At 32.0% G+C, this 24,641-nt stretch overlaps 2 protein-coding genes across 2 annotated transcripts; both read left to right on the top strand.

Moving 5' to 3' along the window:
- Positions 1-11,930: 11,930 nt before the first annotated feature.
- Positions 11,931-13,567, top strand: LOC100782349 (ADP-ribosylation factor GTPase-activating protein AGD12-like). Its single transcript, XM_003548770.2, has 3 exons — positions 11,931-12,034; positions 12,270-12,345; positions 13,258-13,567. Exons 1-3 carry the CDS (start codon positions 11,931-11,933, stop codon positions 13,471-13,473), a joined length of 396 nt encoding a protein of 131 aa, XP_003548818.1. The 3' UTR covers positions 13,474-13,567.
- A 2,760-nt stretch (positions 13,568-16,327) lies between these two features.
- Positions 16,328-17,614, top strand: LOC100780007 (uncharacterized). The gene has a single exon (XM_003547855.4). The coding sequence runs from the start codon at positions 16,457-16,459 to the stop codon at positions 17,387-17,389; it is 933 nt and encodes a 310-aa protein (XP_003547903.1). The 5' UTR covers positions 16,328-16,456; the 3' UTR covers positions 17,390-17,614.
- The last annotated feature ends 7,027 nt before the right edge of the window (positions 17,615-24,641 follow it).

Below are 24,641 nucleotides of genomic sequence, written 5' to 3'. Positions count from 1 at the left end.
CAGGTTAATGTTATGGTGTTCTCTTCCGTGTGTTCAAAAGGTTTTTTGTTCTCTTTCTATTGGGTTTTCTTCCTCATTGTACCAAAAAAAGGAAAAGAAAAGAAAACACAGGTACACAAACATAAATTCAGTTCCATAGATTGTAGTTTTGCTTGGTTTTTGTGTTTTTTTTTTCAAACTCTACCAAAAACAAAATAAAGGAGAGAAAAAGTAATCTACATATTTTAGGAATAAGTCTTGTTTAACATCACCTATTAACTATTTATAGACTTGAATTTTTATTAATATAATCATTGACTTGAGAGTCTTTATTAAATATAGATAACACAAATTTTACTCCCTTTGTTCCATAATAATCGTCGTGTAAAAAATATATATTTATTCTAAAATAACTATCATTTTATTTTTTCAATGTAACATTAATTATTCTTTTCTACTTATGTCCCTGGTATTAATCATATGGACTACATATATGGTTAATTTTGTAAAATTATTTTTTTATCTATTTATTGATTTTTCTTGTGTGTAAAACAACCTAGGATGACAATTATAATGGGACAAAGGGAGTATATGATTTAAAATTTATTTAATATTTCAATAATTAACTTTATTGTAATATATAATATTTTCAAAATATAAATAAATGTTGAATATAAATAAACATCAAGGTTTAGTTCAGGAAATTAATTTTTTTATTAATTGATCATCACATGTGTTTTATATGATGTCAACATTCTTTGTTTTATATGATCACCCCTTTGTTTTCCTTCTATCTATATAGTTAGAGAATAATACTTTTGAAACATAGAGATTAGAGATTGTTTAAGTAAATTTTGTTTCTCTCTTAAAACAAAATATTTTTCATATACATGACTTATAATTGAATTTCTATCAATATACTTAATGGACTCCACTGTCTATAAACATTAACCAATACATATTAGCTTTACAATCCACATTAACCTCATGATGTTTTGTTTCATGCTAAAGCTTTCAAGCACTTTGGCTGAAAGCCTGCATTTTGTAGCATATCTTTAATTGCATTATCTTTTGTAAATTGTTGTGTAAGTCTAATTAATTGTATGTTTGAAGATTAGATAGCAGTATATAATAGAGTTTTATTTTGGCTTTAAAACATCTTTTTTAATGATAAAAAGTTACTTTTTTATTCTATTTTTTCTTCCAAAAATTTATATAAGAATAATTAAAATGACCTTTTATTGTCTTCATTATTTTTTACGTAAACATGTGAAAATATATAAAAGTAAAATTGAAAATAATGTAACTTATTTGTAATTAAAATTAAAAATAGAAACATTTTCTAATACTAAATATCATTTAGTTTTAGCTTCCTCTTAAATCCCAAAAGTTCAATATATGAAATTGTAATTTTGTTCAGAGTTATATAACTTATAATTTAGTAAGGTTATAAACTAGTCAAAGATTAATGTAACAAACATGTTGGACTACAATTGGGGGTGATAATAAACTCAATCAACTCAAAAATAGTTCAAAACTCGATTTGGTAATCAGCTCGTTAAATAAATGAGTTGAACTTAGAGTTGTTTTATAATTTGACTCATTTGTTTTATGAATCGGTTGGATATATATATATATATATATATATATATATATATATATATATATATATATATATAATTGATTGGATTTTTTATTATTTTATATATGTAGGATGAGATAGTTTTATTTAAGCATACTTTAGTTGTAACTATACTTTTTTGTGTCATACCTTGTGGTCCTATAAATCTAATAGAATTAGTTCAGTTTTGCTTTTATCAAAAAATGAAAAATAATTATATCTAAGATCTTACTACTAAAAAAAACATATTTTACGACGCACATTTTAAGACGGTTATGCAGAACCGTCTTAGATTCTTGCCATTTTATGGCGTCTTTATACAAAACTTTTCTTAGATATGTTTTTTTTATTAATAATATTTAATCTAGCTCTTTACTTGTCGTTGTTTGATTCTCCCTCTTCGACTCTTTAGCTCCTCTAGGGTTTTCACTTACACCCACAAGCAACACTACTTACACCCGACGACGGCGGCGGCGGACGAAATTAAAAGAAAGATCAAGGAGAATAGCAGCTCTCCAAAAGGCCAGTCCAAGACGCTATTCTACTTGTTCCCTGAGTAACTGCAAGTAAAGAACACACCAACACCAACACTAGGCTTGTTTTCTTTGTCTTTACTATTTTCGTCACAGAAGCCTAAAAAGAAAAGGATTGACTAGAGAAAAAGAGAGAGAGAGAGGGAGAGAGAGCTTTGAATCAAAACTCAGAAGTAGAAAAAAACACACATCACAATCGCTGTGGCTAGGTACGACTGAGCAATCACTGTGTTCTCCCCTGATGGCCATCTCTTCCAGGTCGAGTACGCCCTCAAAGTCGTCTGCAAGGGCAACGCCGCCATCGGCGTCCGCGGCACCGACAACGTCGTCCTCGACGTCAAGAAGAAATCCACCGCCAAACTCCAAGACTCCAGGTACTACTACTCTTTTCAATTCAATTCCCTCCGTTTCAAATCCCTTTCCCCTTCGATTACTAGGGATTAACCAAGAAAACTATGAGTTATAAGGAAACCAAACTCCGTTTCAGAGACTATCCAAAAAGTATGCGATCTCTAGTGAGAAAAAGATTACCAAAATTTACTACAGAGCAAACCAAAAACTACTTATTGGTTCATTTGATTTTATTGGCCTAAAATATTACTCCTCAACATATGTCTCTGATGCACCTCATCTAAGCAATGCTAGACCTAATTACATAACATATTCTCTTATCACTCCTGCATTTAAGGACTCCAATCTTTTATCATTCTATCAATTCCCTAAATTGCATGTACTAGTTCAATACTTTTAATTTTGATAAAATATTAAACTACCTCTTTTTATAATTATGCAGATTGCTTCTGATTTGATATATGTTACTCCAATAGGAATTTGTGACCTTTTTTTATATACCAAGGAAAAGTACAATAATCCATTGATTTACATCACTGAAAATGGTAAATAGCAATTGTCTATATACATTTAATTTCAATTTATGAAATAACATATGTTGTACATAATTTTCAATTTCCCCAATCTATTGAAAAGAATGTGTATTCTAACTTATGTTTTACATTAAGGATAAAAGAAATTTATTGTTATGATAAAGTTTTCATTTTTATTAATTATATTTGTTAATTTACTGCATCTTGTACCGGGGGTTTGTAAAAGTTGATGACAGTAAAGCTCACTCTGTTCTCATCATATGGTTGGAGAATAGAAATTGAACGAAGTAATTGAACAAAGCCACAAACTTCTATGTATACATATAAGTATATCCCCAAGAAAATAAGCACGATATATCTATAATTTTTGCATCCTAGTTTTTTTGTTAGCTACGATATATCTATAATGGATTTGATTTTTATTTTATTGATATCTGGTTGGTAATGTTGTTACTGATGATTATCATGATTATATTGGCACATTTGAATATTGGTGGACCCATGGTTTAGTTTCAGATTCCACGTATAGGATGCTAAGAATTGCCTGCAATTTTGGTTCGTCTTTGCATCCATCAGTGCAATGCATGCAGGCTCTCAGAGTTGCAACTGTGGAGCAGGGAAACATCGATCCATATAGTGTTCTCTTAATGAAAATTGAATTAGCTTCAATTTCTAATACTTATATTACTTCATGAGAAATATTATCTCCTCAAGAAAGTTATTGAAGTGGTTAATAAGCTTCTGAAATCTTGGAATTTAACATAGGAGCATTTTGATCACAAATTTACAATCTCTAGGAATTTACTGAGGTGAGGATGATATATGTAGTACGATTCACTTGCAAAATAATCTAGATGAAAACAAAACATATTGGTCCTAAAAACTAAACCATATTGATTTTCTGTTGTGAATGCAATAAATTGTTTAAATATCATTCTTCTTAATTTTTTTTATCCTAAAATTACATGGTTACTAGTCTATTTTTTTGAAAGGCTAAGGAAAATGGTTACTAGTCTATTTAAGATTAGGAGTTTAGGACTGTCATATTTTCTAGAATAACATTTTGCAATTGCTAAATTCCCTGAAGCAAAATAGGTGTTTGAACTTTTCATTGCATGTTTCATTCTTAAAATGTATAGCACCTGTAGTTGTTTAATTTTGTCTTTTTTCTGTTATTAAAATGATTTTATTGGTTGCTACTGATTTGAGCCAAGTAATTTATCCTGATTCTATTCACTCCCTTAAGATTGGACCCTTAACTCAATATTGGCAAATTTATGGCTTCCATTCGTTGTGAGGAAATATCAATTCATAAAAATGGTTTCAGTTTTATTTATGTGATTATGTCATCTATGACAATAATTATTAAAAACCATTTGTATATAATATTCATATATTATGCAAAATAGTAAACTTTAACGTCTAAAGCGCCAATGTTAGTTTTTGGAGGAAAAAAAGCAGCATACTTGAAAACATTTATAGCTTCCACACTGCCTTGCTTAAGGTGCTTGTAGACTTTGAAAACATTAGCATTTATGATGTGCCTTTATAGGATTCTTACATAATCTCTTTGTTTTTCTAGGAAGATATGAGGAATGGTCACTCCAATTGGCTTCAAAGGAACAAAAGATAGCCGATGAGAATGTCTTAAGGCTTGATGAAGAGCAAAAGGTTTGCCTCTTATTTACTATTTAGTGTCTTGGTTATGAAAAGCTTGCTATTTATCACTTCATTCTTATACATTGTGAATACATCTTATTGATGTAAACTTCAAAATTTTCAGCGAGAGAAAGAGGAGGCCTATAACAAGATACTTCACTTGGAAAAACAACTAGATTTCTCTATCCATATAAAAGTATGACCTTGTTTACTTTCTCCCTGATAAAAGTATACCCCCTGGTCCCCTTTTCTCTATCCATATATAGAGATTTGCTAATTTACCCCGACCTTTTTTAGGAGTATTTTAATTTAGCAAACCATACCTTGGTCTTGGATGCATTTGAGAAAATCCTAGTTATATCTTTCACTTAGATTCCATGGCTTAACTTTTCTCTTCATTGATTCTTGAAGATAACCACTCTAAAAAGCAATTGCTTCTGTTCCTGCGTCTAATTATGCCAACCTGTGAATATGTTTGCAAGAAGATTTTGTTCACCTTTATGATGGAAATAAGAATTTTGAAATTCTATTTTGTGTGAGTAGATTTCCTCTTGAAGAAGCTAGGACCAAAGGTGTCAAGCTTTGTTCTTTGTGACAAGAAAATGTGAAGAATTCAGCTTGACATCCATTTAAAGTGGTCACAGTTGATGATAAAGCAGAGGTATGTACAACCTTGACATGCTTTGTGTTCATAAAGGAGTTCTGCCTCAATTGGTTAGTTGGCATGGTTGCTTGTAATTTTCTGTTTGCATATGAAGGAAGTTTGATTTATATGCTTTATTGTCCCAATAAAATGGTTTTCATTGTTAGTAATTAAGATGCTTCATGGTAGTATAGTTTGGTACTATATTGTCTCCAAAATACAAATATTTAATCTGTGAAGTAGGTTGTGGTTTGTTGGTAGTTTATACAAAAGTCGTTTCCAAGCTCTTTTTTTTTCTTTGTTCTTGTGACTTTTACCGACCTTGTTAATACTAGAATACTGGCATAAATTATAGCTTAAATTTATCACGTATCTTTCAATTGAATGCTCCTTGAATAAATATGTAGTATGTCTCTTCTCTTGTGTTCATTTATCTTGCTAAAAGTTTTCTACCAGCAAAATGGGGGGCAGGCAATCGACTGTTGCTAAATGATGTTCCAAATTTTGAGTGTTCTGAACTGACTAGGTACATGTGAATAGATTAAGGTTTATATTTTCCCCTCCTTTGTGTCCTGCAAGTAGCCTTCGTGAATGAAAAAACAGTTTCTTTAACCTTGGAAGACGATATTGTGTAGACCCAGAATGATGTTTGCAAAGATTCAAATAAGACATTTATAATTTTATATCTTGCTGCAAATAGAAACTTCCATGATAGGAAAAAAAGTTCTTCCTATAAGATATGATTTGGTTAATACATATTTCACTTCGCTAATGTTGGATTCTGTTTAAGTAAAGATCTGATTTTGATATTTACTACTTTAGTTTTTTAATAGAATATCTATATGTTTTGGCTCATATGTACTTTGATTAACCAGCTATTGTTTTTAATTTGTGTTGCTCCCTGACTTACCTATTTAGTTTAAAACATTGAAAGCTGGTGCAATTAATTTTGAGGTTGCAGTGGTGTATCCTGAATGTTCTTTCAACTAGAGTACCAATTTTAATTTTGGGTATAAGTATAATTAAGTCAGAGCAGTTAGCCAAGTATGGCAGGAAGATATGATGTTAGTTATGGCATCTTTTTTACCATTTATAATAAACTAGGACAAAGCATAGTTACCAGTAGTGTAGGAAATTCATAGTTTAGCATTTTTGCATCGTACATGGGTTGGAAATTTATTTATAACTATTATAATAATAATTATCTTGTACATATTTCTTAGATGATTTTGTTCTTTAATTAATTTTAAAACTACCTCTAAATCAGACTATTATTATAATAGATAACTCCTCGACCGTTATATACATCTTTTAATCAAAAAATAAAAAATAAAAGATATTGTTAGTTTTCTTAGATAAAAAGTATTGTTAGTTAAGGCATGAAGTGCCTATTCCGCACTAGTAATTCATGATGACAATTTCAGTATAAAATTCTGGTAACAAAGCAAGGGACACACCCTTCCCCTGGAAATGTTTTCATCAAGACTTGACCTCTTGACTTAGTAACTTAGATACCTCATCTATATCCATTGCCACACTCAAGTTAAATGAGAGTGACTTCGATTTTGGGGGACGTCAGAATAGGAAGTAAAATATAATTGACTAGTAACAGCATGGTGATATCCACCTGGCTTGGATAGTGGATATCAATGTCTTGCATCAGAGTGATGTACTTAGCATATCCATAGTCTATTGAGCTGTGCTGACTTGCAGCCAATAACAAATAACAAATGTTGTGAAAACCAGGCCTTTAGTGTCTATTGTGCAGACTAAGAGCTGTCAAAACGAGTCAGCCCGGCCCACGTGGGCTGGCCCGCAACGGATTGAGCTAAAAGTGGGCTAGCCTAGCTCGGCCCACTTTTGTGTGGGCTAACAAAATGCCAGCCCGGCCCAACCCACCACGGGTTGGTGGGTTATGCGAGCTGACCCACTTTTCTGCCTTTTTTGTAAAAAAAAAATATTCCAAACAACTTAAAATAAAATCCAATATAAAAATCAAACTAAATCAAATACAAACATTCAATATTCAAGTGATTGAAGTCTTCAAAATAAACATTCAACATTAAGATAATTGAAATTTAAATGTCATCAAAAATAAACTTCTAAACTATTGAAATTAAACATTAGAGTCATGGACTGTGAAATCCAGAAGAACTTCCTCTTCTTTCTCAACATCACCATTAATTTCATCTACAAAGACAAAAAAAAAATAAACAATATCATTAATAAGTCAAATAAATAAAACAACACACCAATAACAAACTAAAAATTATGGAAAAAGAAATGTAAATTACCAATATCTTCAAAACCATTTATCCAATTTTGGGTTAAAATTAGTGCTTGAACATTGGAAGGAAAAAGACTAGCGCGATACTTGTTTAGCACACGAGCACCAATGCTAAATGTCGATTCACTAGCAACAGTTGTTATAGGAATGCTTAACACCTCACATGCCAATTTACAAAGATTTGGATAACGTTCTTGGCGGTCCCTCCAATAACTCAAAATATCCAACTTAGGAAAAAACTTTGGCTCAAGTGGTGTCTCAGCCAAATAGAGATCTAATTCAGACTTGTCATTGACATTAACATTTTGGCTCACATAATTGATATATTCCTATGACAATATAAGAGAAAAATTAAATTAAATAAATTGAATCATAAAACAATTAAATAATCAAACAAAAGAAAAGACTAACATTATATGGATCATCCATCTCTTGATTTTCTTCTATACTGAAATCTTCTTCAACAGTAGGTTGTTGAGAACTTGATGAAGTAGATGAACTTGACTTTACACTCACATATTTATCAAAGAGCTTGTACATCTTCTCTTTTATGTTATTAATCTTTTCATCACAAGTAGAAGCATCAAGCTTTGAATAGTAAAACCGAAGTGCTTCAAGCTTCATCCGTGGGTCAAGAATCATAGAAATTGAAAGAATGACATTATAGTCACTCCAATACTTGCCAAAATTTTCCATCATCAACACCGTCATATTTTGCAATACTGGATCATCACACTTAAGTGTTTCTCGCAACAACCATTCAATTTTCCATGCTTGCATGAAATATTCATTGGAAGTTGGATAAGATGTACCTAAAAAAAATTCAAATAAGATAATTAAACTATAAATATAAATCTGAAACTATTTATTATAATTATGAAGTTTGAAAAATATACCTGAAATCAAATTAGTCATCTTACAAAATGGCTTCAAAAATTCACACAATTTTTCAGCTCTTTTCCATTCCTCATTAGATGGACAACATTTGTATTTTCTATCACGAATAGTGAAACTTGCAAAAGCACGACGATACCTAAGAGCACTCTCAAGCATGATATAAGTAGAATTCCACCGAGCTAGTAGGCACATCCAACCTCAAGCCCACTTTAGTATCAATACCTCTCACTTGAGCAATACATTCGGTAAATACTATTTTTTTCTTGACTCGGATGCTCTCATATATTTAATGTTGTCTCTAATTTTTTGTAAAGCAACTTCAGCCACTTTTAATCCATCTTGAACTATAAGATTCAACACATGGGCACAACACCTCACATGCAAAAATTCACCATCACACAACAAGCTATTTTGCAATCTTAATTGCTCACCCAAAAGTTCTTGCATACAATCATTAGCACTAGCATTGTCTAAAGTAATGGAAAATATTTTCCTATCAATTTCCCATTCAGTCAAGACTTCAAACACTTTGTTTGCCAAATCTTCACTGGTGTGAGGAGGCTCCAATTTACAAAAAGCAAGAATCTTACTATTCAATTTCCAATTATTATCAACAAAATGTGCTATTAAACAGATATACCCCTCTTAAGTACTAGCAGTCCAACAATCAGATGTCAAACAAATTATATTATGACATTTATGAATTGCATATTTTAATTTTTCTTTCATCTCACCATGAAGTTTCAGCAAACTAGACACCAATGTGTTCCTACTCACATGCTTAACATCAGAATTTATATATGAAAGTAATTCCCTAACCCATTTATATTCAACAAAGTTAAATGGCAAACCATGTCGAACAATACACATTGTTAGAAGCTCAAGAACACGCTTTTGGTCAACTTCCCTAGATCTTAACTTTTCAGCATGATCAATTATCATTCCACCCACATCATGAAATTTAGCTTTCTTTTTACACAAGAGCTTAACATGACGCAATAAATGTGAAGTACCAACTTTACTCCCACCAATTACATATTGTTGCCCACATGCATTACATTCTGCCTTTTCTTTACCATCTACCACACCAATTTTAGTAAAATATTTCCAAGCTATAGAAATGCAAACCTTAACTTTTTTACTCTTTTTTTCATCATTGTCACTTCTGTTCTCCTTTGCATTTGGTTTAGGTTCAACCCTGGCTTCTTCCTCATCTTCCATAAACTTAATATCATCAACAGAGTCAACTCGATTTATAGTTTCAGAAGCCATTTCCATCAATCTAATGCACCTGTAGTTAACAAAGAAAAGGAAAGAAATTAAACTCAGATTCAACTTGGTTCACAGTTAGAAGCCATTCAACTCAGATTCAATACATCAAGAATAATTAACATTTAACAAAGAAAAGGAAAGAAATTAAAAGCATGAAAATAGGAGAGAAATTACCGTTTTGGAGGTTGACCACAACGGTGTCGTGGTGACGGGCAATTGAGCGTTCGGAGGTCACCGTCACCGTTGGTGGCTCGTGTGGTGGAGGTGCCGCTAGATCAATTTTCACAATTCACACTAGTAGGGATTTAGGTTTCGTAACTTTTGTTGGCTCGTTGTCGTTTAGGTTTTCTACTTTTACATCTTGTCCTGTTTGTTTGGGCTTGCTCTATTACGGAATGTGAATTGCCAATTGGGTTACTAACTACAAAATAAAAGTTTAATTTCTTAACAATTATAAATTTATAATAATAATAAAATAAAATAATATACTATATAAATTTAGTGGGTTGACGGGTTGGTCCACCAACCCACGGGTTGAACCCACCTAACCCACGGGCTAAGTGGGCCGGGTTAAAAAGTTGTCGGTACCGATTTTTTTTTAAAAAAAAATTGAGCCCAACCCACCTCTAGCCCGCAGTGGGCCGGGCTGACCCACGGGCTGGAATCCATTTTGACGGCTCTAGGCCAGACTTGAAGCCAATAACAAATGCCTGTTACAATTACACCCTGTCAACAAACATTGTTAGAAATAATGAAACTGATAGAATAGAAACTAAAAAATAAAAAGTAATTTATATGTTTATTTTCTTTGGATTCCTCGTGTTTTGATTCATGGCAGATGATAAAGTAGAGATGAATGAATTAGATGGAAAAGTTTATCCATTGTACATTTCCTAAGAATAAAAATAGATCAAAATGGAAGGGGATGAACCCTAATCTATCCCATTTAATTATGAAAAATGTTAAAGTACTGCACGAAAGATAGTTGCACGAAATCAGATAACTAAAATCTGATTGATTACTTAATTATCATTTAAACCATCCATGTTTGATTTGATTTTGATAAAATTTATTATTGATAGAATTTAAAGATTTGATAGAATTTGATTTGATTACTTAAATCTGACCTGATTATATATGTCTGATTGATTACTTAATTATCAGTAAATTTTAATTTTAAGATTTGATTTTGATAAAATTTATTATTGGAGAATGTTTGATTTTAGTGATTCAATTCTTGTAAAATTAACTGTTAAAATCTACCTCCATTTAAAAGATTGATTTTTTTTTCTTCATAAAATTGATTTGCATTCAATTGTTGTGGGTCAAAAAAATAATTTAAGATTTCAAGATAGCATCTATTATTAGAATATAAAATAAAATATTGAGAGATGTGATACTACATGATAAAAAAAAGATGACTATGATTTATATAACATCTATCCATTTAATTCAATTATTCTCCCACAATTTGGGATGAAGGGGTGGAATAAAACTTTTAAAATAAAAATTTTCTTATTTTGACTAGCTAAAATTTCTTAAATACTTGTTTATTTTTTTTTTTGGTGCCAAATAAATACTTGTTAAGACGATGATTCAATTTTTTTAAATTGGAATAAGCTTGTAATAACCAGAAATTATTTTTTGTTATATGAACCCAAACAAAGTCAATTATCAATGGCAGTGATGCAAAACCACTTGTTTAGATGACTGAGTATAGATCTCTTCCCTGGTGTATTTATATAGTTACTTGTACAATTTAATTTTCTTTAATGCCTTCTACAAGCAATATGTCTTGGGCAATGCACTGTACAAAGGGATGTTTCAAATTGTGGTGGAAATGGGTTGAATAACTCATCAATATACTTATAAGTTTATTAATTTTATCAATATATTACAAAAACATTTTCAACAAATTGTATCTCTTGAAAACCAAGGCTTAGACCTGTTGGCTTTTGTAAAAGCTATAATGCAAAGTAAGCCTTTTAGGTTAGGCCAGGCAAAAAACGAATAGCCTATTTCTTATAATAGACTGGACTCAAACTTTATGTTTGAAAAACAAGCTTAATCTGTTTATGGCAAATCTGGTGTTGCTTATTTCCATGTCAAGTTGTGAATGTAAAGTTATTTTCATTTATTTTTCTTGAGAAGTTGAATGATTGGCAAGTTTCTTACAGGTAAAAGAAGAGTAAAGGATTTATTACTTCAAAAAGATAATCGCTTTTGTGCTGATTGCAATGCTCCAGATCCTAAATGGGCGTAGGTGTATTCACCATTGTACATTTTTTCCCGTGTGTGTGTGGTTTATGGTCATTGCCACAGATTATAATACTCAAAACTGGAGTCTGTGTGCTGAATATTTTCTGGGAAGAATTTATAAAACATCCTTGTGATTAAGTTTCAGGAAACTAGCTACATGAATTTTTCAAAATTGATAATGTGGAATGCATATTACCTCTTAGTTGTGAATCCATTTTTCTAACTGCTTCTTCAGGTCAACCAATATTGGAGTTTCTGTATGCTTAAAATGTTATGGTGTGCACAGAAGTATTGGCTCTCAGATATCAAATGTAACTATTCCTAAATCCACTTTACTTAAGAGTTTAGAAAGAAAATTTTCACTTTACTAATAAGGAATTTAAACTGAGATCCTTCTTCATTTGTCTACAACAAATTGAGAGACTAATATACCTATAGATGTGGCTAATTATTTTTTGAATTGGGTTCAACTTGATTTGATGAGAAAAGAATCAACCACTCTTATATGTCTATACTCATGAAATAGTCCGGTGAACTTTACTTTGTCAGGGGGGCATTATTTTGTTTCATTTTTACTGGATTATGTTGTGGGAGTTTGCAGGGCAGCCTTATTCTTAGATTCCATCCCACAACATGTTGTGATGTGATATCTAGTGAATTTTTACATCAAAGCCGATAGAACCAATAGCTAGACACAGGTTCTAGTTGTAATAAGTGAGAAGTGAGTAAGGAATCTCTGCAACTCTTACCTAAGAAGTAAACTTGTTATTTTGATTCCCAAGGTCATTGCATTGGATTTTTTATTAAATGTATTATCAACATATTAAGAAAGTTAGTCATGTCAAGTAAAGCTCAATTTAAAGCTTATGCAGCATGAAATTAGGCCAAATAAATCTTCAGTTCTTCTCAAATAACTAAATGATAGATAGTGTGATCATTCTACCAGTCCCTTAAAGGCCCTTCCCAATTTATCATTTTGCACTACTTGTTACCTGTGTTAGGATTTCGTTTAATGAAAGTACTATAGGCAAAGGTGCTGAAAGGCGTGCCTAAGCCACTGAGGCATGGTGCACGAAGCTTTTTTTTTCTTTTTTTTAATCATTTTATGCCTTCTATCTTTTCAATGAGTTGTGTCTATCAAGTTAATAGTGTGCTGAACTTATTTATTTATGCTTGGTATTATCGTGCATTACAGCCTTTAGACATTATTTTCTTACTTTCAGGTTTTGTCTGTGACATTGGATGAATGGTCAAGTGATGAAATAGATGCAATGATTGAAGTTGGAGGAAATTCTTCTGCTAATTCAATTTATGAGACTTATTTTCCCAAAGGATATACAAAACCTGGACTAGATGCCAGTCATGAGCAGCGTGCGAAATTCATCCGGTTAGATATGTTTTCATCTAATAACTTTACACTGTACATCTACCATTCTTAGCATCATTTTGCTTGTTTTATAAATCTATTATATATTATATTTATGGTCACCATAAAATGGGTAAAAAATGTAGTCAACTTTATATGATATAGATACGAACTTCTGTGCCCTCATTGCAATTTTTTTCTTCTCATGTTTTTCTTTTTTCTTTTTTACCATTTGGCTTTGCTGAGTCATTTATGTTCAAGTTTCTGTTTTTTTTTTCTGGTACTCTTTTTAATTGCAGTCCATTGTCCTAGGTTGATAATGGGCTAACTGGCATTGTGTTGGGATATTGCTCATGGTATCATCTATGATAGAAATCTGACCAGGTTAAAGTATGAGCATCAAGAAAAAAAAATATATTTGAATATATTGCTATTGCCATTCATAAACAAAAAGCAAAAAAAAATTATCCTACATCGTTATACGAATAATTGATGTAGAATGATTTACCATGGATAGCATTCTACAACGCTTGACAGCCACAGCCGATGTAGAAAGCTGACGATTCTACATCGGTTATTAGAAAACCCGATGTAGAAAGTTGATCATTCTACATCGGTTATCGGGATAACTGATGTAGAATCATCAATTTTCTACATCAGGTTTACCTAATAATCGATGTAGAATTGTCAGTACTCTACATCGGATTTGGGTCCGTAGTGGAACCCAAGCCATTCTGCATCGATCATTGAACCGTCTTAGTAGGATGACGATGTTTCAGCATCGCTGGCTACAACATTGGGTCAAAACCGATGTAAAAAGCCACTTTTAACCGATGCAAAAAGCCTACTTTGTAGTAGTGTCTACTAAATGAATTGAGTTGTTCATGAACTTTAATGGAGTCGAGTTTGGGTTGAAAATAAGATTCATGTTGAACTTGATCAATTTGAGTTAAATATTGATGAGTTTAGTGGAGCTGAACCGAACTTAATTACTAATTTTCAACCCTAACCACGAGCATAGCCCAAATTGTTAAGAAAAATCATTATTGAAGGGTTATTGCATCCTACACTCCCAATATTGCATCTTACACCTCCCAATGAAAAATTCATTCCAAAATACAAATTTGTATTTCAAAATAGTTTTCCCGTGCAATAGTGAGACTGCACCTCTCGAAGTCTTCTTAAAAGTTCGACTATATTTTTACAATAACGGGGAATTGAATCTGGCACCATATCAAAACTGTATTTCTGAATAGTTGTTCTTGAACCAAAGCCCGTGGTAAAATATATTCATTGTGAAATAACGTAAAATATATTCAAAATATGTTTACATTATACTGTAGATATTTCAAAGATGCATAGAATGATTTTCACCCACAAATAATAAAAAAAACAACAGAAAAAAGTCACATATTTGTAATTAAAGTAAAAATAGAAAAATAAAAAACAATTTTTCAAACCAAATATATAGATCTATTTGTAGTTATCATTGAAATGACGTAATTTGTTCCAAGGCATACCTTTGATTCTTTTTTTCCTCTTCTTTTGAAGTAATATGAAGCATTAAGCATGCCTATGGAATTTGGATTAAATAATGCTTGATGTAACAAATGTGGACCACAAGCATAACCCAAACCATTGAAAAAGTCAAAAGTTGTATAGTTCGGCCATATTTGGTACCATATCAAACTGTCATTTTTTAAAAAAAAAAAAAAACGAACAAATAAATACATGAATGTGTTTTATGGATTTTCATCCATCATCCTAATTAACTCTTACCTGAATCAAGCCCATGGTAAAACATATACGTCAAAGTATAGTATACTTAGATTATACTTTAGATCTTCTAAAAAAAATTATATTTTAGATATTCCAAAGATGCGTAATTAAATTTCACCCACAAATAAGTTTATCAAATTTATGATTTAGTCATATGTGTTTAAATCCAACTTTTTTTACGAGGGTTTTACTGTAACTTTGAGTCTATGATTTGAGTAAAAATATTCTATCAAGTAAACCAAAATCATAATTTACAAACTATAATTTAAACAGGGTACTATTAGTTAATTATATGCGTGCGTGCGTTTGGAAATCTTCCTGTCACATCCAATTCAACATAAATTAATATTCTAAAATCACGTAAAACAGAAATATTAGGTTTAGGGCCGGCAGGGTATGGAAGATTAGAAATTGGTAGCAATATATACCATATTAAAGTATATGTTGTGTTATTCTCATAATATTTTAGCGGAATAAAAGTTATAGAATAAATCTGTGATAGGAATTGACTCAATTCATTCACACACAAGGATCTGTCGTGTATGATCTTTTGAAAGAGACTAATCCTTATCCTAACACATAAGAACTATAATAATACAAAGAATAATATAGAGAATCTTAAAGTACTACACCGATCGAATTCAAACTTTGGCCGGTTGTAATCCCCAGAAGGAACATTGTGGTAACAACGTACATTTTGTGCCCCAGAAAATTATTTTTTTTCCTTTTCTTCTCCATTTTATTACCCACCGTCTATATATGAAAAAGAGAAAATAAAAAATTTAAATTAACTCAGTGGATCCACAAGCTTTAAATGTAACCGACCGTAATGAAACATAAACCATATGTACCGTATCATTAACGGTGGCTTTACCTTTAGATTCATTGAAGATAGAGGCTGAACAACAGGGATTGGTCCTTTTTATCCCTTCATCGTAGAAAACATAACATAATTATGAGAAACATACATATCCCATGTGTTATAATAATTATAAAGTGTTTCATTTAAAATATGGGTGGCTACTTGCACCGATGAAGAAGATGTGACAACATAACCACGTCACAGAAAAACCTAACACTAAACACTTCAAATAGTACCTTAACGTGTTAATTTTTTTTTATTAAATGGCATCAAGGTCTATAATAAGAATGAAACGTCTTGGCGTCTCTCTCTCTGCCTTCTAATGTCTAGAGGTATATATATATATATATCGGTTTGATTATAGATTTATAGTATTATACCATTGAGTCTATGTTCAAATTAGCCACCCTTTAAGATGAAAAGGGCAAGTATGGGAACATTTTCCCAAAAGCATTCTAGCAAATATGGTGTTAGATCCATTAGTTTGCCAACAAGATCACATCCAAGCACAGTTAGAGTTGAAGAGGAGCTGAGCAAGCTTAAATCATTGGAGGCATCATCATCTACACCAAAGGTGGAAACAATTTGCTGTGGTCTATCTGGCCTTGCAGAATTGTACAAATGCATTGAAGATCTTTTGAAGTTGCCATTGACCCAACAAGCACTAGGCCAGCACCAAAATGAGAAATGGGTCAATGAGTTGTTGGATTGCCCAGTAGGATTCTTGGACCTGTTGGGAAAAACAAGGGATTCCATTCTGTTGATGAAAGAAAGTGTTGGAGAGCTTCAGAGTGCACTTAGAAGGAAAAGGGTTGGAGATTCGGACAGGGAGAGTTATCTCTCTACATATTGGAGGCTCAGAAGAAACATGAGGAAGGAGTCCACAAAATCTATGCTTTTGTTGAAGCAGATGGAAAATGAGTCATTTGTGGCATCTCCAAATTTGGATCTTAGTGAGCACCTCTCTGCAGTGGTAAGAGTGCTCAGAGAAGCTAGTTTAATCACCAGCTCCATCTTTGAGTCACTTGTTGTGTTCCTTTCTTCACCAATCTTGAAACTAAAGCCTAATAAGTGGGCATTTGTTGTGTCAAGATTGATGCAGAAGGGGCTGTTCGCTTACAACAATCATCAGGAAAATATAAATGAGTTGGAAAAGGTGGATTTTGCACTTAACAGTTTGATTGTGGACAATCTGAGCAAAGATGCTGAGGCTGAGAAGATTCAATCTGCACATGGAAGGTTAGAAGCTTTGGTGGTGGCCATTGATGAGATTGAAAATGGATTGGAATGCTTATTTAAGCGCCTGATTAATACTAGAGTGTCTTTTCTGAATATATTTTCTCCTTAACATAGAATATGACATACATGTGTAGTTAAGAAGTCAAGTCCAATTAGGCCTTGCATACAAGATTTCTGGCATTTTCCAAATGTACAAATAGAGTTGTTAATATGTAATTCTACATTCTGTTTGTTCTTCTTTGACATTTTCTACCCTTTTACCCGAAATCCCGAATATTTATCTTCTTTTAATTTTCAAAAGCATATAATGCTTAAATCTTTGCAAGGCCCAAATTCTGTCATTTCAGTGAATCAGTGGCATTAAAGATTTTGAAGATTGAATCGGACAATTTGATCTATAAATAAATAATATATCAAAATGGCATGTTTAACATCCCATTTTTTTAAATAAATTAAAAATGTTTTTTAGTTAAAAAAATAAAATTTTAAAAAATGATGAGATTTTATAATTAAAAAAGGAGAAATAAATGTATTAAAATAATAATTTCAAGAAAAAAAAATAAAAAAATATTTGATTTATTTATTTGATAGGCAATAAAATAGAGTATTTGTTTATAAAATAATAAACAAAAAATAGAGTAAATAATAGGTTGTGAATATCCTAAGTATAAATAGATGCATTTTAGCTCAGTTGCGATACTTCCTACCCCTCCTCTTCCTCTCAATTTTGTTTTCCCTTCTCCTCTTTCCAAAACCTCTCTTTTTTCTGCATACCACCAATCCTGTCTCAAAAAAACGATGATATTGGACTCATTCACCGTTGGATCATCATGAAATTGTGCATCAAGTTCGGAACTCATTTCCAAACATTTTCACCGTTGGAATTTACGAAGACATGTTGGAGGTGAGAGAAATAGTCTTTCCATCATAGTTTTTTCTTTTCGCGTAGAAACCCAGAACTGTCTTAATAAAACTATGATCTCAGACTCTTTAATCGTTGGATTGTCGTGAAATTTTGATATGTGGTTCGCAATTCATTACCGCATAGTGTCAACACTGGGATTTGTAAAATAATGTCTATGGAGGGAGAAATACTCATCGCACGTAGACAGTGGAATGAAGGCTTCAATCCTTTCTTCTCTCTCTAACGCTTGGAAACCCTATCAGAACAATCATAGGAAAAGCTTGAGGAATCTTAGGAAATTGTTAGAGATGTCGCTATCGTTGTCAGAATACACACGTGAGCCCGCTCATAGGTAAGAGATGAGTTTATTGCAATTTGAGTTAGAATGAACATGTGTAGAGGTTCTTAAAGGATCAAATTGAGATTTATTTTGTGATGTTTATTTATTAAAATTCTTCTTGTATGATTATGTGAAATTGTTTGAGGGGTTTTACTCCCCTTGGATTGAGAAATATTTTTAATAATTTGTTGGTGTTTTGAATAAGATTAGCGTAATAAATAGTTATATTGAGATTATGAAATTGTGATTGAAATTATATATATAAGCGATAAATTGAATATATGATGAATTGTAGAATACTATATTACTTTGAGATTATGATATTGTTATGGAGATTGAGTATAAGTGCAAAGTTGAATGTGTTAAATTGTGAGATACACATAAATATAAGATGGTTGATTGTGACATAATGAGATGTGAAGTTGTGAACATGAGTTTTGGTTGTGAATAAATGTGTGTTTAACACTTGATGTGACAAGAATTATGTTGTAAGCTGTAAATTATACAATAACTCGATCAGTGTTTATATTGAGAAAAGTGTTTATGCGCAATGTTAAAGAGAAAGTATACGTTCCTAGTTATAGGAACCAGTGTTAAATTGTAGCGCAATGTGTTAAACGTGTTTGAAACACGAGTGTAAGGTCATGAGTATTGTATAATTCATGAGCAGTATCTACTTGCAAAAAAAATTGTTTTAGGGGTTGGACTTGATTCTTCGGAGTCTAGGTCTTGAGGGTAAAGACACTCGGTTTGAGTGTTCCTTTAAGCCTATGTTGATCTCATATGATTGAAACATTCTCGCAAAATGAAGTAACCCTGGTTGGTCACCTTATAATTTTACTTAGTGAGAGTGACTTGATATATCCATTATGTGGTGTGTCTAGTTATGTACTCCTAAGCGCCCCAGGGTAATTTTTCATTGACATGGTGTCACATTGCATGTAGACTTGAGTTTTAGTTTAAAAATTGTTGCATAACGCTTGCTAATTGTTTATTATGAAATTGATGAGTATTATTGTGTCTTGACTTGAGTGTGTGATTCATGTGTAATGTGATTAGTGATTGAAAATTGAATTTTAAAGATAAAGTGGTGAAGTGACGTGGGTTGTATTAAGTTGAGTTATGTTATAAATATTTTCATAATTTATTTTGATTACGTCTTGTTTATTTATTTTGTTATTTTTTTGTGTGATAACTCACTCTCTGTGTGCTATTTGTGTTTGGATCCTGTGATGATATCGAATCTTGTATTCGTGGTAGCAGATGACTAGGTGAATAATTCTAAAGAATCTCGTGTCAGAGGACATTGGAACACGATGCTTTGATAGAATGTGATATTGGGAATGAGTTTTTACTTTAATTGTATGATATTATTTTATTTTATTTTACCTCACTGATTTAACAAAAAAAAATTTGAAAATTTTGACGGCCTTGTTTTGAATTGAATATGTTTTTAATAAGTCTTGTTTGGTAATAGTAAAGTGAATGTGAACCTTTTACCCACATGAATTTGTTGATCAATATTTTTATATATTTTATTTATTTATATGTATGTCAGGGTAGAGGGTGTCACAGCATGGGCTTAGCTCGTGCTTAGGGGATGAGGGAATTAAGGTAGAGATAAGATATTAAAATTGTAGTAATTCTTGAAATAAACACAATTCGACTGTTAATTGAAGTCCTTTCAGTAAATAAAGAGACTCCTTAGCATCTGTTTCTGTTCCCAATTTTGTTCCTTGTTTGCAAGTTGCAAGTCTAAGGCCCTTTCACTCTTTCAATTGTTCTAAAGAAAGAAATACCGAAACTTATTATGGACTGCCCCCATAGTTACAAAACTATTGTAGTTGTAAATAGTGAATATAAATATGCAGTGTATAGTTTAAGCTGGGAAACTTAAATGAGTGGGACATGACTCCAAATTGGTTGCAGTAACCAACATTACTGGCTACCTTAGTGAAGTGGGTGAAACTAACAATTGGCAAAAGCATAGCATAGCAGAACACCACTAAAGCCCAACAACTCACAACTGGGAAGAGCATGAACTACATGATACAAAATTTATCAGTGGATTAGTGAAAGAAAAGAAAACATCAAGGTTTTCATGATTTCTGCAACGGCGTTGGCACTGTAATTATGGTCTCATTAGTCATATTTATCAACAATTTTTCACAATATCTAGTAAGTGACTTAAACGCGTTCGAAACTGTAGTTTAAAAGACTGAAATTTGCAGAAATATCTTTCATTCTGTGACAATTTGTGCCTTCCTAATCCAGACCAGGGAAAATTAACAGCGGAAACACCTTCACTTAATCATTTATCAAATGTGGCCTAAATTAAGCTCTGCACTGGAGTGCTTTATTTCTGGTATGCAGAAGAGTCTGTTTTTCTTTTTTTCCTTAGCTGTCTCCAATTATGTTTCTACATAGTGGGGATATTTTCTTGTTAGAAAGTTCATAGCAACCTTACTGCTTAAACTACAATAGACAAAAATAAAAACGCCAATAATGCACACATCATATACAAATGTGGCCCCATCAATGTGTTTATTCACACGGATTCTTTCTGGTTCTACGTTATTATACGACCTTTTCCAGTATTGTTTCTTAATTTCACCCACTGCATATTTATATTCACACATCCTATATGAAAGGATTATCCATCAATGATTAAAATGAAAATTCTTGCAAATGGCAGTATTAATCTATCTGTGAGTAAATACGAAAACTATTAACTTGGCTTGTAATAGAGATACATCAGGTTCTGTTATAAAATGACATAATATCTTTGAATTATGAAAAGAAAAAAGAACCTAGATGGATTTAGCGACTTTCTGATCTAAATAGATCACTTAGACCAAAACATTATGATATAGGAATCAAAACCTGGTGTACACAGCCTGACTTTGATAACAGGTATATACTCAAACAATCTTCTTCAAGAATTCTTGCAACGTTGAATTTTCTTTATTAGTAGAGAAATAGGTTATAAGCAATTCCATGGAGGTAGAATCAGTAGATAAACCTTTGTCTTTCATTAGTTGAATTTGTTGACCTTGAAATATCATATCTTCGTAGCAATCCTTGGACAAACACATTATAAGAGCACCCATCCGGGGAACAGCCATTCTCTCCCATCTTCATCACTAAGTCTTCAACATCATCCAGTATTCCTTCTTTACATAGACCTTTAATCATTATGGTATAAGTAACAACTTTAATTTTGACCCCTTTACTTGGAAGACAAGAAAATATTTCCTGTGCTTCATTTAATTTTCCTAAACTACACAGCCCATCCAGAATAATATTGTAAATTACAATATTGAGATCCAAATTCATCTTTTCCGACTCCCTAAACACTGACATTGCCTCGGCATGAAAATGACACTTGAATAGGCCATCCAATATAATGGCGCAGGTTTGGAGATTGGGAAGTTGGTCATGCTTGTGCATAATAAAAAACAATTCCTTTGCAGCTAGTCATTCCCCTGCTTTGCAAAACACCCCAATAAGAGTTCTCCAAGTGACAACATCTGGATTCAGTCCATTGTTAACCATTTTGCCGAAGAGATACATAGCCTTATTTAGATTTTTAGTTTTACACCATCCACGGATTAATGAACTATAAGTTACAACAGTTGGCATGCAGCCCTTGTGAATCATCAGATCAAATTCTTTGATAGCTTCCTTCATTTGATTTAGTAACCAGTCAGCACTAACCACAAATTATCTGTGAGAATATTAGGTTCTACCCCCATATGAACCATCAAACCCATTATGCTTTTCGCCCTTGTAAGCATCCTCTCTTGGCAAAAATAATTAACCAAAAAAGTAAAAATTTGCACACCCGGCATGACTCAATTTCTCATCAAATTACCCAGCAGAGTTGCAGCCTCTTTCCATCTATCAAACCTACAAAGATCATGACATAACGAATTGTAAGTGATGAGATTTGGTTGAATACCTTTGCCAGACATTTCCCAAAACAAATCCGAAGCCTTGGATACCATGTCATCCTTGCAAAGACCGTGTAACATCTAAGTTGCAATTTCTTTCCTCCATCTTCTTGAGATACTAGACAGCAGCAGACGTGTCGCCCACCTTACACAACCCATTAGTTATCGTTCTGTGGATGTAACTGTTTGATTGATAGCCATTGCCTTCTTAGCAAAGGCCATTAACAAGTGTGGTAAGAGTTAATAAGTTGGACTCCATGCCAATTTTGAACATAAGCCTCAAAACAGAGAACCCAAACACTGCGTGGTTCAAACGGCAGATACAATTGATGACAATGTTGAGAGTGTAGATATCTGGCTTGACCCTTACGGAACACGTGTTTGATCAGGGAAATGGCAGTGGCGTAATGCTTCATCTTCGCAATGATGCCGAACAATAAGTTGGAGCCCTTGACACGTGGGAGAGACTTCATTGCAACCATTTTGTGGAAGAAATCGGAAGCAGCTTCAACGGTTAGCACACTACTTTTCATGGAATCCAAAACTTGGCCTTTATTGGTAGCAGCATGTGTGTGAGTAAGGTTGAAAAAGAAGAGTGTGTGGGAATAGGAAAAGGACCACATTGTCGAAGAAGAGAGAAGGCGTGAATCTAAACGCAAAGGTACTTTTAGCCACCAAGAATTGATACTCAAAAGATCAAAAATTTAAATTTAGTTTGGATGTACAAAACATGGAGACAAGTTCTACTCTTAAGTCTATTATGTTAACTCAAACATTTGCGTGTTTGTGCACCTCTAGAGCCCGTTGTCATTTACAATAAGTCATGTGAATTGTTTGCTTAATGAGAGTAATTTGTTATGATATCCATAAGTTAATTTGTTAATTTTAAAAATTGTTAAAAGAGTTAACAATTTATTATCATTTTGGTCAGTAAATTTAATTATGTATTGTTATTTTGGTTTTTATATGTACTTTTAAATTTTTAATAAAGTTTTATGTGTAAAGTTGGTCATTTATTCAACTAAAACATGAATTCTAATAGGAAAATAACACAAAGATATCTTAAAAAATTATTTAATTTTTTCTTAATAAATATTGTTTATTTTAAGAAGTTACATTTTATTCAAAAAAAAATTTCATATAGTGCTTCAATATTTTCAAGTAACCATTACATTTAAAATTCATTGATGTTTATATATGACTTGTAATAGTAGTTCATGGAAACAATTTTTTTTGTTTACATTTTTTTAATATGTTAGATTCTTTCATTTTAACTATGAATCATGTTCCAATAGATTGCATCGATCCTATGTCACATCTTCCCCTTACACCTCCTTCGTTCTTAAATTTTTTAACTCCTTACATTCTAAACATGATCAATATAATGAAAAATGATACTGCTTCGTGTGTCACCAAAGAGTTATGTTCTCTAATCCTCGACCCTTAAACAACAATATAAAAATTACAAAGAATGGAAAAAAAATACAAACAAGATGTAATAGACTTGTCTCATCGAAAGCATATATATGAAAATGATTATAACAATTTCATTTATTCATGTATTTTCCTTAATTTCATGATTCTGAAGTTTTTTTTAACTATTTTTTAATGATTAATATTTTTCATAAATAGATTATTTAATTAATTTAATATTCTACATAAATTAATAGCATATAAGACAATCAATAACTTGATTTAGGTAAAAGAACATTATATAATCTTGTTAGTAATATCCTGAATTTAGTTGCTAATTACTGTTATATAATCACTCATAAATTAATTTCACATTTATAGTATACGTAATTTAAATTACATAATTGATAAGAGAAAAGAAAAAAAAATATGAGAGATAAAGAATAGAAGTTGCTTAAGAAATAAGATTAGAAAAAGTTTTTTCGTAAATAATATTTAAGCTATCATGTAGTGACACTGAATCGTTACAATGGGTGCTATCATGGCACTAGAAATTGCAAAAGATATGGATTGGTAGCATCTTTGGCTCGAGTGTGGCTCTCTTATAGTGTTGGAAACTTTTAAGAAGCCTCGTATTATCCATTGGCACATAAGAAACAGATGGATGAACACTATTCAACTCACTAGACCCATGTCTTTATTTATTAGTCACATTTATCGTGAGAGTAACATTTGTCCGTATAGATTGACT

The sequence above is a fragment of the Glycine max genome, chromosome 16 (genome assembly GCF_000004515.6).
Source record: "Glycine max cultivar Williams 82 chromosome 16, Glycine_max_v4.0, whole genome shotgun sequence".
In the NCBI taxonomy this organism is placed as follows: domain Eukaryota; kingdom Viridiplantae; phylum Streptophyta; class Magnoliopsida; order Fabales; family Fabaceae; genus Glycine; species Glycine max.
Note: the sequence above shows the minus strand (reverse complement) of the source record. Positions and strands in the feature narration are given on the sequence as shown.

What these genes read in the sequence shown, in the direction of transcription:
- LOC100780007 (XM_003547855.4), top strand. Translation starts at nt 16,457, where the DNA reads ATGAAAAGGGCAAGTATGGGAACATTTTCCCAAAAGCATTCTAGCAAA.
- LOC100782349 (XM_003548770.2), top strand. Translation starts at nt 11,931, where the DNA reads ATGATTGGCAAGTTTCTTACAGGTAAAAGAAGAGTAAAGGATTTATTA. An exon ending in GCTCCAGATCCTAAATGGGC is followed by an intron (nt 12,035 to 12,269) that starts GTAGGTGTATTC and finishes CTGCTTCTTCAG; the next exon opens with GTCAACCAATATTGGAGTTT. An exon ending in TTGGCTCTCAGATATCAAAT is followed by an intron (nt 12,346 to 13,257) that starts GTAACTATTCCT and finishes TCTTACTTTCAG; the next exon opens with GTTTTGTCTGTGACATTGGA.